This window comes from Tripterygium wilfordii, chromosome 19 (assembly GCF_013401445.1).
Source record: "Tripterygium wilfordii isolate XIE 37 chromosome 19, ASM1340144v1, whole genome shotgun sequence".
In the NCBI taxonomy this organism is placed as follows: Eukaryota; Viridiplantae; Streptophyta; class Magnoliopsida; order Celastrales; family Celastraceae; genus Tripterygium; species Tripterygium wilfordii.
Window position 1 is genome coordinate 13,709,760 of NC_052250.1, and position 15,358 is coordinate 13,725,117.

The 15,358-nt window shown below is 37.9% G+C and overlaps 3 protein-coding genes across 9 annotated transcripts; 2 read left to right on the top strand and 1 right to left on the bottom strand.

The window, feature by feature from the left end:
• Positions 1–204: 204 nt before the first annotated feature.
• On the bottom strand, positions 205–3,155 carry LOC119985145 (sec-independent protein translocase protein TATB, chloroplastic-like). Of its 2 annotated transcripts, none has more exons than XM_038829339.1 (6): positions 2,791–3,155; positions 2,580–2,701; positions 1,609–1,668; positions 1,349–1,505; positions 672–815; positions 205–597 (listed from the first exon to the last, which is right to left on the bottom strand). In XM_038829339.1, exons 1-6 carry the CDS (start codon positions 2,999–3,001, stop codon positions 536–538), a joined length of 756 nt encoding a protein of 251 aa, XP_038685267.1. In that variant the 5' UTR covers positions 3,002–3,155; the 3' UTR covers positions 205–535. The 2 variants fall into 2 exon arrangements, with proteins under 2 accessions (XP_038685267.1, XP_038685268.1); XM_038829340.1 differs by having other exon boundaries at positions 2,580–2,712; positions 2,791–2,932.
• Positions 3,156–6,013: 2,858 nt separating this feature from the next.
• On the top strand, positions 6,014–9,472 carry LOC119985870. The gene is made up of 2 exons (XM_038830316.1): positions 6,014–6,292; positions 7,417–9,472. The coding sequence occupies exons 1-2, from the start codon at positions 6,197–6,199 to the stop codon at positions 8,950–8,952; spliced, it is 1,632 nt and encodes a 543-aa protein (XP_038686244.1). The 5' UTR covers positions 6,014–6,196; the 3' UTR covers positions 8,953–9,472.
• Positions 9,473–11,795: 2,323 nt separating this feature from the next.
• LOC119985192 (silicon efflux transporter LSI2) lies at positions 11,796–15,358 on the top strand. 6 transcript variants are annotated; one of them, XM_038829402.1, is made up of 5 exons: positions 11,796–12,074; positions 12,450–13,793; positions 14,105–14,294; positions 14,586–14,817; positions 14,900–15,171. In XM_038829402.1, exons 2-5 carry the CDS (start codon positions 12,603–12,605, stop codon positions 15,018–15,020), a joined length of 1,734 nt encoding a protein of 577 aa, XP_038685330.1. In that variant the 5' UTR covers positions 11,796–12,074; positions 12,450–12,602; the 3' UTR covers positions 15,021–15,171. The 6 variants fall into 6 exon arrangements, with proteins under 6 accessions (XP_038685330.1, XP_038685331.1, XP_038685332.1 ...); XM_038829403.1 differs by having other exon boundaries at positions 11,797–12,074; positions 14,613–14,817; XM_038829404.1 differs by having other exon boundaries at positions 11,797–12,074; positions 14,940–15,144.

Here is a 15,358-nt window from a genome sequence, read left to right on the forward strand (position 1 = left end):
CATTAGCTGGACTGCTTACGGTTCACTGGTTCATCAGATTCTCTCATTTGCCTACCTTAGTTTTTCGGATTCTGGAAGCTATAGCAATCTGTCTGGATTGGAGGATTCACCACCAGGAGAAAGCCAGTTAAACTGAAAAATGGCGTCTCCTCCTTCTTCCTTCTTGGAACACCTTTATGTCAATAGAAACTTTTACCCAAGTAGTAGAACTCATAAGTTTTTTACTTTTTTTTTTTTATAAGCAGGAGAAAAATTAATAATACAAATCTAGGAGAAGTAACATAAGTACGAGAAAATTGCATTTGGTAGGCTTTACACAAAACTAAATGCTACATCGGATTCAGCATGATCTAAGCACGGCGTAACTGATACCCTCTTCATACATAATTCCTTTGTAGCTACCCTAACTTGCAAAAGGTGAAAATAATTTTTCTCTTGCCGCATGCCTGTGAGGTTTCCAGTCTAAGCAGTTTTGTGTCCAGCTTTCTGAAAATTGGACGGGCTTCTCTCACTTCTATTATTTTCTTTCACGATTTCATCTCTCACTTTCAGGCTTTTGCGGTGGAGGCACAGCACTTGCAGCTTCTTGAATGGTAACTGTATCAATATGTACATATGAAATCAGAGAGACAACGGGAGACATACACAGAGAATTACGGAAAGGGACTAACCTTGAGGCTGACTTTTAGGTTCCAACTGGCTCTCTCCAGGAGGGTTTGGCTGATGCTGTTGGGTAGCAGATGCTTTTAACTGCTCCTCCGTGATTTTTAAGTATTCTTCGCTGGTGTATGCTCTATTCGGGGATGGAATACCATCTATGATTTTTGTAAACATCTTATCAGATTTATATAATATACCTCTCAAGAGATTACACAATCAAGAGAAAAGAAAGAAGATGCTAATTGAGAACGACTTGAGCATATCCAAACTGCTCTCACCTGGCAACGGGACTCGTCTGCAAAGAAAATCTGATATGCAATGATTACAAATTGCTATATACTCAGGTAACAGAGCCACACCCGTACAACTTAACCAATTGCTAGGTGGGTTCACCCTCGCTAAAATTTAAGATCCCCAGAAACAGGAGTCAGAATTTATTTTCATATCAGTTGCGTCGATTTGTTATTACTTTTTGTTTTTCAAATAGTATGCCTTATAATGAAACACTCAGAAGGGTTTCCATCTTTGTGAGGGATGAGTGCCAATCCCTCTGCCTAGACAAAAAACTGTGTTTCTACATGGACTTGACCACAATTTTGCGCAACACTCAATAAACGGGCAGGTTACACAGACGTCTGTAATGCCTACTTTTAAAGTACATGTAGCACTTTAAACACTAATGACTCACTGGGGTCAGACATTGTTGGCGAGTCCTTCCTGTTGGGACCAGATGGAGTAAAGGTAGCGTTTCCTTTGTCGGAATCATATATATTTTGCGCTGAACCTGAAATGTCGTCGAGACCAATCTCTCGCTCCAGGCTGCTTTTGAATTCCCTTGACACATCCTGAATGGTAAACCAAGTTCCAGAATTCAAGACAGCGGGTTTCTGGCTTACACAAGATATGTTATATGATGTAAGATGAAGCCAAAAGATTGTGTATAACTACCTGAAGTTCTCTAATTGTGGGTTGAAATGCACGTAAGGTCTTGCCCAGGTTCCGAGCCACCTTGAATAAGAAACAGATATCACAAAAGATGAATAAGGAAGATATGTGAACTAAAAAAAAAAAATAAAAAAAAATAAAAAGAAGAGGAGGAAACCCCTTCCTAAAACTGTACTCCAGAATAGCAATAAGATCAAAACAGCAAGGATTATGTCTGTATCAAGTACTAAAACCCTAAGCTTGATGCCCCTTCTGTTCAGCATTCCTACATAAACTACGAGTTGAGATTAGACTCCTTTTATCGCTATTATGAAGTTGGAAGAGAAGACCTGCCTTTTTCATACTAAAACCTGTTTAGCCAATTCCATTGAGAAAATTTTGGCAATTTAACTACTTAAATAGAAGTTACCATAATCAGAGGAACATTTTAGTTCTTTTTTTTTAACAGAAAAAATTTATTCAAGCACTGAAGGGGCACAACCCACAACTACACCAAGGACGAGCAGTTAATAAGATCAAAAACATTTCTAGGGAAAGACAGACTCCAGAATTTTAGGCAATCAAACCAGTTTACAATAAAAAAGTCTAGGGAGGAATCCTTGTTTTCGAAAATTCTGTTGCTCCTTTCTTTCCAAATCAGCCACATAACTGACATTTTTAGTTCTTAATCAGGGAAAAGCACAAGTATGCACTTTAAGTGGCATAACTCTCAATCTAGGATCTCACTTGTGAGCTCCGAAAACAAAATTTCAAATTCATCAAGTATGACTAACGGTTTCAGGAATCTCAGTAAAATGAAAACAACTCTTCCTCTAATAACCGCCCTTCCACCCCAAAATGGAGGAAAGTTCCACTTGATTTCCACAATTGACATAACCATTGCATTACACTCGTTAAATTTTCAAAATCAAACAAACATGATAAGCAAAGACTCGGCAGTTCGCAGTTACATAAACATACCCAAAAAAACTAACCTCGGCAAGACCTCTGGGACCAAAAACCAGTAAAGCTACGACCCCAATTACCAGAGCCTCAGGAGCTCCAACTCCAAACAGAGATGCCTGAACCACCATGTCTTTACACTTCCGCCTTCTCTCTGCACAACCACTATTTCAAAGATAAAACCTACCTAAAAACAACCCATATACCAAAATGAACACAAACCAACGAAACCAGAAAGCATACCCTTTTTAATAAGCTTTGGAGTGATTGAGACACCCAGATTCTTCAGTCCACTCCATTGAGAATAGGGAGTGAGACCCAGTGGACAAACGCAAGTGGAGAAACAAAGAATTGGGTTTTGGGGGTATGAAATTGCAGAAGAAAAAGAAAATACAGCCCGTTTATTGACAGTGAAAGAACACAAAACTGCCGAAGTTGCAATCAGTGATGCCATTGAACAATAAATTATCGTCTCATGAAGGTGAATCTCTTTCAATTATTTTGCGATTTTTGAGGTGCTTGGGTCATCGGGATCTTCTCTGCAGTACGCGCGCAGTGAATGTGAACTCCGTCGGATATGTGGACGATGTCGACGACATTCAAATATCTGCAGATGATGTTTCTATGACTGAAGATGATCGCACTTGGACTTTTGGGCTAAACATTGGGCTGATAGAGCCCAATCAAACGGTCCAGTAGTCTAAGTCATAGTTGGGCCGTACTTCCATTTTGTGTGTTTAAGCCCAAGCAAAGTTCAACTTGGTAAAACTTTTGGGCTGAAAAGCCCAACAACAGAGTTACGTAGTTACTAGTTAAAGTTGCTCTTGGGCCTTAATCGCCAACTTCAAGCCTACTACTGATATAGACATGGCTAAATGGCCCCAACCCAATAATATAATTGGAGTAAACAGAAATAACAAAATAAAAAAAAATTTATCAGAAAAAAAAAAAAAAATAGTCTCATGAACATCGAAAGCATAAATAAAAATAGAAAATTCGTATGCCATCAAAATTCTTAGACAATCGAGAAAGAGAATGCGCCACTCCATTATCGGTCGGAGAAACATAACCGAAACTAACAAACCTAAAGTGTAGTTTTAACTATTATGGCCATCTTAGGCTGCGAAACCTACTCCATGAATTATTTCTAGAATGACTATTGATAACTCAGATTGATATTGATATATTCACATCTTTGACACCAACTTGCATGTGATGTTGATATGAGAAAACAACTCACATGTGGTGTGCTGGTTTAGCTTTAGCCTTGTAGGACCATAACCTTACTAACCTACCTTATAACTGGCTCAATTTGCCAAAATATCCAGTTGTTGCACCTCCTAGTGGACCCACCAAACACAAAACTACATTCTTAATTCATTCACTTTTTAAGCATTGATTAGAGGGAGGGGTGATCCAATATTCCAAGGACTCATGATTTACTGTATGGACTTGTGGTCCTACCCACTCGAACCAGATGCTACATACATGGTGTCTCACTAGTCACCACTGAAAAAAAGTGGCAAGAGTAACGACACTTTGTGTGATTAAACATTAACACTGATGAGATTAATGATTGTTAACTAAATTGTTGAGTTACTGAAATTGAGATTACAAAAAGGGTAGTGAAAAAGTGGTATCAAATCCATTACAAAAGGTCCTTTAATGGTTTAAAAAAGTGGATCATCATAGTAATTGTGAATGCATGTACACGAAAAAAAGGTTAAAAGCAAAGGCTAATAATTAAAGAGAAGAAGTTCAAACTTCTTCATATAAAAAAAGGCCCTTTTTTTTTAGTGGAGATGGAGAGACCAAAATGATAGGTTTGGAGGTTGTGGTGTCATTCTCTTGGAACAAAAGGATAATACATGACAAAAAAACCACCCGTGCAAGTCTTGTTAACACACATAAACCCATCGAAAACTCCATATTACACACGTGCACACTTTGACAAAAATGTTTACTTGTCTAGAAAACATTAACTTTATTTCTTTTTTTGACTATAATACCCCAATACTCACTCAATTTTACTTGATTAGGAGTAAGTGGGTGTAGGACCGACTCTAATCATTTTAGTACTTTAAATAGCACCGCAAAGTGATGCCTAATTATAAAAAAATTTCACATAAAGTGAGATGATACTTGTGTGTTGTGTGCGTGAGTGTTGAGATAAGAGGGAGAGGAAGGAGAAAACTGATTAAAATTTTTTTTATTGATTTTTGGACCGATTTTGAACAGAGCCATTGGATTAAACGTTAAAAAATAATAAATTGTGGGTGTGTGTGTTTTTCAAGTAGTTTTTGTCAACAAGCCAATGGACCAACTTGGTCAAAGCCAATAGATCAAACGGTCGGAAAACAAAAGAGAGGAGCCGTTGATGTTTGTTAAACAATAATAAAAGTCACATTATTGGACGGAGACGATTGGTTAATCAAGATCGAGCGTTACGTTCTCGATAGCAGCAAGTGGGACCCGCAATACAAATGTGTTCACGAGGGTCACGCATGCATGGTTCGACCGTTTAAACGTACGTTAGTGAACTCACGAGTATCTCGCGCCACCGCCCTCGTTGGTGGTTCGCCATAACTTCATGGTGTTTTCGTAAATATGATCATGAGTCAGGGATATCTTTGTCAAGCCATTGATATCATATATTCATATCCCACCAAAAGGCATATTTTAATTAATAGAAAACATTACAAAAGGCTATGATAATTACAAAATCCAATATAGTGGTGCAAAAGGGCAAAAAAAAAAGAAAAGAAAAAAGAATAGAAGAAAGAGGTAACCAGCTAATACTTTTTAATGTATTATATATTTAGGTGCAATTTCTTTAAAACTTAAATTCCACCATTTACTATTGAAAATTCAAATTCACTCCGATCAACGATATTATTCGCTTTGCATTTATCAATTTCACTGAATACATCGAACCCGCACGATTTTATTCTTCCTAAGACCATTACATTTTGGTACTTAGCCCAAAAAAAAAGCCTCATTAAGTGACAAAAACATAGATTTTTGTTATAAATTAATCCAAACAATGTGGGATTATATAAGTCGTTAGACCTGAAAAATACAAGATTAATAGAGTAAAATAGGGAAAAAAAATAATTCCATGAAATAAATGTTGTTGAAAATAAAAAAGAAAAATAAATTATTGTTAGAACCAAATTTGAAATTAATGTAAGTTTGGATATATTCCGAGATTGTTTATTATTCTTCGATCTTGGGGTCTAACTTCCAAGATTAATGTTCGTAATTTTCTATGCTGCTATTGTATGTAACATTTGTTGTCATAAAGTTGAATGATTGGGTTTATACCTTTTAAAAAAACATGAAATTAATGTAACATTAATCAAAGTTGATTTCACTCAATGAGGGATTGAAAATGTGGCGGGTCCCACCGCTCCATTTCATGCTCACGTGGAGCACAATTAACTGCTAAAAGGGATGAAAACTGGAAGATAAGAACCGGAGAGGAGACTGGGCAGAGAGAAGCTGGAAAGAGAGAGAGGCAAAGGCTGATCTATTATTGAATCTACACATACAGTGGAGTACAATTCTTGATTTGCTCTCTGATCGTTCGTCAGATCCAAAATTTTGCAAAAACTGAATGAGTTGCTTTCATGGTCGTTGAAGATCGGACATGAGAAGCGTGAACAATAGCAGCGTCGACACCATCAACGCCGCTGCCTCTGCAATCGTCTCCGCTGAGTCCCGCGTCCAGCCAACCGCTGTTCAGGTTCCTACACACACCTACGTATATCTGTTTATGCTGTTTGTTTGCTTTATATTTCTCTGTGTGCATGTACATGCGGAAGAACAGATGATTAGCTCTGGCTGTGGAACTGTGGTGGTGTTACTATTTTCTCTGATTGAATTTTGATAGCGGTTTGGCGATTTGTTTGAGAGTCTGTTTGGTAGACGAGAAATTGAAGGGCAAAAGAAAGGTCTTTAAATTATGGATCTTGATTTTTCTGCACTGTAGAGCATAACTCTTTGTTGTTCTTCTGGTGTTTTAGTTGGTGACTTTCAGGATTCAAAATTAACTATGATTTCATGGTAAAGTTGCTTTAATGGTGAAAAGTTGCCTGTTTTAGGTGGTTAGCTTATTATATCGAGGTGTGGTGGCTTGTTTCTTCTGTTCCTTGGCTTTCTTTTTCCCTTTTTAACTGTTGATGAGTTTTTCCTTTTCCAGTTTTCAGCCTTTTGTGATGAGAAAATAAAGAAAAATTATTGAATTCAGAGTTAATAAAACCTATTACATTTCTAAGTCAACTGATGAGCTCAAGGAAAGTTTATCTATGCCATGTGTTGAGATTTTGAAGTCGGTTGTTGTATGGGGGTCTATGTGCAGAAATATTTAAGACAAACTGACCTTTGAGGAAGAAATAATTGAAAGTCTAGTTTATGTGAAGTATTCAAGAATCTAGGGAAGACAAGCAGTGTTCTTGAATTTTGGCCCCTAATCATATTCAATTTGGATGAGCTATGGGCTCAACTTGCTTTCTTACATATTAATCGTGCCGTGAGAAATGTTGTTATTAGGAGTTGAATGATCAATTGGTTGTTCACATTGCATTTTGTGAAAATCTTGACTAGATTGAGTATGTTGAAAATTGATTGATGTCATTGTTCTCATGTAGATATGAATGTTTAGTGGTGATGATTGGGGCTGAATCATGCTACTGCTGTTAATTATAACAACAAGGGATGGCAATGTTTTTGGGTTGGGGGAGGAAAAGTAGATGATGAAATTACAAATTTGAGAGCAGTTGGGAAATATGGAATTTCTTTTAGTAGAATAATGGCAGTTAACTCTTCTAATTACTCATTCACTCTCATTTCATTTCCATCTAAATACAGAAAAGAAGATGGGGAAGCTGCTGGAATCTTCGCTGGTGCTTTGGATCTTATAAGAACAAAAAGCGAATTGGCCATGCAGTTCTTGTTCCTGAGCCTGATCCTCCAGGAGCAGCAGTGCCTGCTACTGAAAATCCAATCCACTCAACTGCCATTGTACTTCCATTCATTGCTCCTCCATCATCTCCCACGTCATTCCTCCAATCTGAGCCTCCATCTGCAACCCAATCGCCAGCAGGATTACTTTCACTGACATCCCTTTCTGTCAATGCCTATTCCCCAGGTGGAACACCATCCATATTTGCCATAGGACCTTATGCACATGAGACTCAATTGGTTTCACCGCCAGTATTTTCTACCTACACCACTGAACCATCAACTGCTTCCTTCACGCCCCCGCCCGAATCTGTTCTATTCACGACACCTTCCTCCCCTGAAGTGCCATTTGCTCAGTTGCTAACATCTTCATTGGAAAGAGCTCGAAGAAACAGTGGGATGAATCAGAAGTTTGGGTTGTCTCATTATGAATTACAGTCTTATCAGCTTTACCCAGGGAGCCCTGGTGGTTACCTTATCTCACCAGGTTCTGCTATCTCTAATTCTGGTACTTCATCCCCTTTTCCTAACAAACATCCCGTCCTTGATTTCCATCTGAGTGATCCCAAGCGCTTGGGCTTGGAACATTTTACTACCTATAGATGGGGTTCAAGGCTAGGTTCTGGATCATTAACACCAGATGGTGTTGGCCATGGTTCACGGCTAGGCTCAGGATCTCTAACTCCAGATGGTATGGGACTGGGTTCAAGGTTGGGATCAGGAACTCTGACACCAGACGTCATGGGGCAGGGTTCAAGGCTGGGTTCAGGAACTCTGACTCCTGATGGCATGGGGCAGGGTTCAAGGCTGGGTTCTGGAACTCTGACTCCTGTTGGCATGGGGCAGGGTTCAGGAGCTCTGACTTCTGATTGTGTAGGGCTGTGTTCAAGGTTGGATTCTGGAGCTTTGACACATGATGGCATGAGGCCTGCCCCTCATGATGGCCTCCTGGAGAATCAGATATCTGAGGTTGCATCACTTGCCAATTCTGAGAATGGATCTAAAGGTGACGATATTTTGATACATCATAGGGTCTCTTTTGAGTTGAGCGGTGAAGATGTTGCACGCTGCTTTGAAAATAAAGCAATGAAATCAACTGGAACTGTATCAGAATTTTCACGAGATGTGGTGGCAGTGGACCAAACAGGACAAGATGGGATATTGATGCATAGTGAACATTGTTGTGATTTGTGCAAGGAATGTAGCAATGAAGAGTCTAAGAAAGCTTTAGGAGAATCAGAAAATGAACCTTGCTATAGAAAGCATCGTTCTATTACTCTCGGATCAACCAAAGAGTTCAACTTTGATAACACGAAAGGGGAAGTGCCCGACAAGCTTATAGCCAGCTCTGAATGGTGGGCAAATAGAACAGCTATTGAGAAAGAAGCTAGGCCTGACAACAGTTGGAGTTTCTTTCCACAGCTGCAGCAAGGAGTCAGCTAATGATGAAGAAGCTAAGGCTACATGTTTTCGTCTCTTATGTTTGTGGACTTTAAAATGGATATACTGTACTTGTTCACTAACTTATCGGATGTATCCAAGTTATCATCGACAGAGGGATGGATTGCAGTGATGAGAGGACCATTCTCCAGCCCTTCTACACCACAAAAGATATTGCAGCGAGGAAACAGTCTGCAGAATTCAGTAGTTTGGGTACCATTGTAGTATTCTTTTTAGCTTTTCTTTACTTGATCTTACACCAAAAGAATAGCATTTAAATATAGGCATTGCGTTGCTGATTTTTTTTTTCCCCGATATGTGTAATAGCAAGAAATTACTTTTCCACTTTGGGGAACTTGCATCTCATTTGATGATTACATATACATGGTTGTATATCCTCTTCAATTTCTGCTTTAGTGGAGGCTCCTGTACATTCTGCCAAATGTATGAACCATCTTTCCAACAAATGGGTGTGGAGATGAACTTCAACATCTCATATTAATGGCTTTTATGGTTTGCTAAATTGATTTTTGCCTCTTCAAGTTATCAAAGAAAAAGTTTCTAGTATAAGGTATTCTGGCTCCTCCGTTGGATGATGGTGAGAGAATGGATGTTCTCAAGCATCATTGATGTTTATTGACCATTAGTTACATTGTCATTTCATAGCTGTTCTAATGCTTTTTTTGTAATCTCACTCTTGGAGCCTTACAGGTAGATTTTGATGTCTTTGAAGATTTTCAGCAATTGCAGAAGTGGGGCAAGAAAAGTTGATAGGTGGGGTTGGTATTCAGGACAAGTACTTGTAGGGAATGGATTTCAACGCTGGAATGTAGGGCAAGAGATCATGTTACACTGCTGTAAATGGGTTGTTGCCAGCGATGGTGTTTGTTAGCCAACGGTTCTCCTGCCCTACCTAGTTATGGTCCTATGGAGCCAAGTGATCAGACAACGAAAGAAACAAGTTGTGGTTCTGGTTTAGTGAGCCATTTGTGCAGCTCACTAAACCAGAACCACCTGAAAAATGCCAAACTAAGCAGATGCATGCATTGTGTTTAGTAGCTGGTTTAACAGAGACGCCACTGTCCTGGATTACTCGTGGCGCCTGATAAGGGTTTGTACGTATGTACCATATGTATTCGTGTTACAGCAATTACAAATGCGAAAAAGCTATTTATTTGTCCCAACAACTAGGATCCCAATGATCTCAGTTACTGAGGTGTATAAAAGAGATTAAAAGTGCAAGTGATGGGCTAAGCAGATGCATGCATTGTGTTTAGTAGCTGGTTTAACAGAGACGCCACTGTCCTGGATTACTCGTGGCGCCTGATAAGGGTTTGTACGTATGTACCATATGTATTCGTGTTACAGCAATTACAAATCCGAAAAAGCTATTTATTTGTCCCAACAACTAGGATCCCAATGATCTCAGTTACTGAGATGTATGAAAGAGATTAAAAGTGCAAGTGATGGGCTCCACTTGCATTTTTAATCTCCTCCATACACCTCAGCAACTGGGATCATAGTTGCTGGGACAAGTAGTAGAGCTGTTACAAATCGGATGAGGGCCTGCAGTAGAAGTCCGTCAAATCAATTTTCGACGGAAGGAAAAAGACGCAGTTATCAACACAGATGTTCAATCCGTTTACTAAATTCAAAAATTTATGTTAATCCCACATTGGTAAAAAGATCGACATTTGTGATTAAAACTATAGTGATTTTTATTGTAGGACCTTAACTCCATCGCATATGGGTACTAAAGTGTAAATGTGAAACCCAAATGCTTTGTGCCAAACAGCACGTTTTGCAGGGCGTTACCGCCCTCTTACCGCCCTCAAAACAGGGGGAGCTTTTTCAACAGTGGTTTACATATATATTTTTTATTTAAAAATGATGGGGCCCATATTATGTTTAAATAATATTTATATAAAATAAATTCAATTCTTAATAACATATTTATATAATTAAATTAAATTCTTAATAAGATAAATTAAATTCTTAATAACATACAAATTTCTTAATAATATTTTATAATTATTATAATTATCTATAAGAAATTATATTTATTAATATTATATATTTATATTAAATATATTATATATTTAATGTTTACCTAAAGTAATTAATAATTTTTACATAATAAATTATACTTATAAATTAATAATAATACAACTAAATATATTTTACTTAACTCATTCCATAGCTTATAATCTACAAACAGCTTTTAGTTCACCAAATACCTTACAGCTTATTTTAGAGCTTTAAGCTTAGTTTTTTTTTTCACAGCTTAAAAACTAACATTGAAAATCAACACAACCGTTCTACCAAACGGATCCTTTGTCAAATGTATTTGAGGACAGAAACTGGTTGAAACATTGATTTGATTCTTGCAGAGGACAACTATTGTCACGTGACAACTGGGGGATGTAATATATAGAGAAATGATTTTTCTTTTGTTTGGTAATTAATTAGGGAAATGTTTCCTTCATGTTCTTCAGCACTCATTTAATAATCAATAAATACAAGACAAATAGTTTTATGAAAAAACAAACACAGATTCACATTTTGAGGTAATGAGTCCAAATTAGCTAATGTCAAAGATTTTGACGTTGTTAAGTAATGATTTTCTCGAAGTTTCATACATCTCAACTACCTGTGTGATTATGTCTTAATCAATTTAATGAGCTACAAAAGTCGGCAAAGCTCGAGACTTAAAAATATAATCATCATTGATTTTGATTATATTATATATCATATATATATATATTTATATTTATATATACACATATACATATAAAATTCTATCAGATCTAAGCAAAGACAAAGATGTCTAATATTTCGTAAAAAGTCGTTACAGATTGGAAAGGACTTACTCGCCAATCTTCAATTGACTTTTTTTACTTTTTTTTCCCGTCTCTGACTTGCAAGATAAAAGTTGGATGAATCTAACGCAGCCAACCCTCACCTCGGAGCTAGTGGGGACTTTCGGGGAAAAGAAACCCCTTTTAGCTTTTCAGGAAAAAGGTCTATCAAGTATTGGATTTTTTTTTCATGTTGGGGGTTCAACAGATTTAACGGTCGCTCGAACTGAAGCCTCAGAAGATAGGATACTCTTACTAGTATCTGAGGTAAGATTTATGATTGTTTTCGAGTTTTAATAGTTCGTAGTGGAGTTTCTGCATCTGGGTATGTTGGATTGGTTTCAGTTGTAGCTTGAACGTTCGATGAAATGTCAACGAGTTGCGTTTATTAATGGGTGTGGGACTATGCACCCAGTTTATCCAATTTGATATTGCGATATAATTCTTGGGTTTCTTCCTCTTATCCTTATTAGTCAGTTTGTGCCTGCGACCATTTTTATTTGATTACAAACAAATAACAACTCTGATTCTGGTTTTCCTGATTGATTATGAATATTGCAAGATATGATTTAGTTTGCACAATTTCTTCAAAACTGTGTCGAAGTGTTTGATTAACAAGATTTTTCCTTGAAAATGTCACAGTTTGCCTGGGCTGAATTTTGATCCTGATGTCCATTTGATTACTCCAGTTTTGGCAACTACTGTTTTAGCAAGAAACTGGTGTGGCATCAACAGGAGTCTAATGAATCATTGAACTTTCTGACTTGGAATAAAAGTTTCAGCCCAAGTGCAAAAATGGCCATGGCTGCTACTGTAAAAGTGGTTCTGGGCTCCATTGCCTTTTCAATCTTCTGGGTTCTGGCGGTTTTCCCAGCTGTACCCTTTTTACCTATTGGAAGGACTGCAGGGTCCCTCTTAGGAGCCATGCTCATGGTCATATTCCAGGTCATTACTCCGGAACAAGCATTTGCTGCAATTGATCTGCCAATCCTTGGCCTCCTTTTTGGTACGATGGTTGTCAGTGTCTATCTTGAAAGAGCCGATATGTTCAAATACTTGGGCAAGTTGCTTTCATGGAAAAGCAAAGGAGCAAAAGACTTACTCTGTCGACTCTGCCTGATTTCTGCGATTTCAAGTGCTTTTTTCACGAATGATACCTCTTGTGTTGTTTTGACCGAGTTTGTATTAAAAATTGCGAGGCAACAAAATATCCCGCCTCATCCATTCCTACTTGCCCTTGCCTCAAGTGCCAATATTGGTTCCTCAGCTACTCCGATTGGAAACCCACAAAACCTTGTTATTGCTGTTCAAAGTAAAATCTCCTTTGGGAGTTTTCTCATTGGAGTTTTCCCATCAATGCTCATTGGAGTGTTTGTTAATGCTTTAATTCTTCTTTGCATGTATTGGAGGTTGCTTTCAGTTCAGAAAGATGAAGAAGATGCTGGATTTGAGGTTGTTGCAGATGAGGATGTGAGTGCTCATCGATTTTCGCCAGCAACAATGTCTCATTTTACATCCCTAAACTCTCAGGAATGGAACTCAAGATTGGAATCTGCGAATATACAAAGCTCTCCTAGTGTTAATGGGAACACAGTTCATTTTGATACTCTGAGAAATCGAGTAAGTAACACAGAGATTGAAATCCATAGCGTCCATAGTGGTGAATTCGAATCTGGAAGGAATTTAAATGCTTCAAAAGACACAGCACCTGATGCATCTTTTCAGAAAACAGAGAGAACTTGTTCTTCTGAGAGGGTTCCATCTTTGGATAGATCGGGGGATATGATTCCTTCACAATCATCAGAATTAAATGACGGGCTAACCCCAAAGTGGAAAAATAAATTGTGGAAAGCATGTGTTTACCTTGTTACTGTGGGAATGTTGATTGCTTTGCTCATGGGTATGAATATGTCATGGACTGCAATTACTGCTGCGCTTGCTCTTATGGTTCTTGATTTCAAGGATGCCCGGCCGTGCCTTGAAAAGGTAAAATCTGCTGCCAGAATGGTCCTCTCCTTATTTGTTGTATGCATGAGATTAGATAATATTGAATCTCTTGCACCTAGGATATCCTTGAGAGATGGCTTTAATACCAAGCTAAACAGCAATGGACTTCAAAAGCATGATCTTTTAGCTTGTGGGCCTGAATTATATCTAAGAATTTCCTTTTTTCATGTTATTCAATATTTCTTTGACATAAAGCATTTAAGTTATATTTGATACAAAGATCAATATCTAATAATTTCTTGGAGAATGTGCAGTACTTCTTGTTTTAACTCTCTGTGATCGATGTCCAGGTCTCTTATTCACTTTTAATTTTCTTCTGTGGGATGTTTATCACGGTTGATGGCTTTAACAAGACTGGAATTCCAAGCACATTGTGGGACTTTTTGGAGCCGTATGCACAGATAGATCATGCTGCCGGCATAGCATTACTTGCCCTTGTGATACTTGTTCTGTCCAATTTGGCATCAAATGTTCCAACAGGTATGCTGTTTTATTTTCTTTTTCTTCTTGTATGGCTCAAGTATCTGTTCTGGAGTACAAAACCTGGTTGCATAAGAAATTGTTGAGCCATGTATGCTTATTATGATGGCCAAATATTGTTATCTGAAGCAGTTCCCTGGCATTTTAGGATCCTGTTGAACCTCTCTCTGCATTTTTACCTGAAGTAATCATGATATTGTAGACATTTAGGTATAAACCTGACCAAGTTTCAAATCTGCTTCATGGAGATTTTGAATCTGCAATAACTTGTATACATAATTGACTGATTAGGCCAGCTTTGTATTTCTGGAAATGTAGTGTTGCGACTTCCCCTGAGAATAAGAAGCAGAAATTATCACCACATGTCTGTAATATACGCGTGGTGGATTCCCATTGATGTTCTCATAAATTCATGTAGCCGACTCCAAAATTTTGGCATAAAGGCTTTGATGATGATGTGTGGGTATATGACTTGTTACCGAAACATCCTGAAGTTTTATGCGCATATTTTGGTATCATGCAGGTAAATGTTGACTGCATCATAATGATTGCTGTAAATAACTATCAGCAATAATGCAATGAATTTTTTTGAATAATATGAACAGTTTCCGGATGATCAAACGTTGTCATGTTTATAATTCTCAGTACTGTTACTTGGGGGAAGGGTGGCCGCATCAGCAGCTGCGCTTTCTGGGGCTGAAGAAAAAAAGGCATGGCTTATCCTAGCTTGGGTGAGCACTGTGGCCGGGAACCTGTCATTACTGGGATCAGCAGCGAACCTTATAGTGTGTGAGCAAGCTCGTCGTGCTCCACACCTTGCTTACAACTTGTCCTTCTGGAGCCATCTTAAATTTGGAGTTCCCTCTACTCTTATAGTTACTGCTATTGGTTTGACTTTCATAAGATGATAATCACCTTGTGTAGCAAAGCACACATCTCATGTAAAAAAAGATACTGCTCCATAGAATATCATAAAAGCTTGGAGATGCTATTGTGTTATAATGTTATCTATGATAAACGAACTTTTTCACGTTTTTGTACAATTTGGAACAAAACTTGAATAA

Coding starts and splice junctions, on each gene's coding strand:
- LOC119985145 (XM_038829339.1), bottom strand. CDS start 3,001: ATGGCATCACTGATTGCAACTTCGGCAGTTTTGTGTTCTTTCACTGTC. Junction 1,669..2,579: donor GTCCCAGAGGTCTTGCCGAG/GTTAGTTTTTTT, acceptor TTCTTATTCAAG/GTGGCTCGGAACCTGGGCAA. Junction 598..671: donor ACCTAAAAGTCAGCCTCAAG/GTTAGTCCCTTT, acceptor ATATTGATACAG/TTACCATTCAAGAAGCTGCA.
- LOC119985870 (XM_038830316.1), top strand. CDS start 6,197: ATGAGAAGCGTGAACAATAGCAGCGTCGACACCATCAACGCCGCTGCC. Junction 6,293..7,416: donor TCCAGCCAACCGCTGTTCAG/GTTCCTACACAC, acceptor ATCTAAATACAG/AAAAGAAGATGGGGAAGCTG.
- LOC119985192 (XM_038829402.1), top strand. CDS start 12,603: ATGGCCATGGCTGCTACTGTAAAAGTGGTTCTGGGCTCCATTGCCTTT. Junction 14,295..14,585: donor GGCATCAAATGTTCCAACAG/GTATGCTGTTTT, acceptor TTGACTGATTAG/GCCAGCTTTGTATTTCTGGA. Junction 14,818..14,899: donor CATATTTTGGTATCATGCAG/GTAAATGTTGAC, acceptor TAATATGAACAG/TTTCCGGATGATCAAACGTT.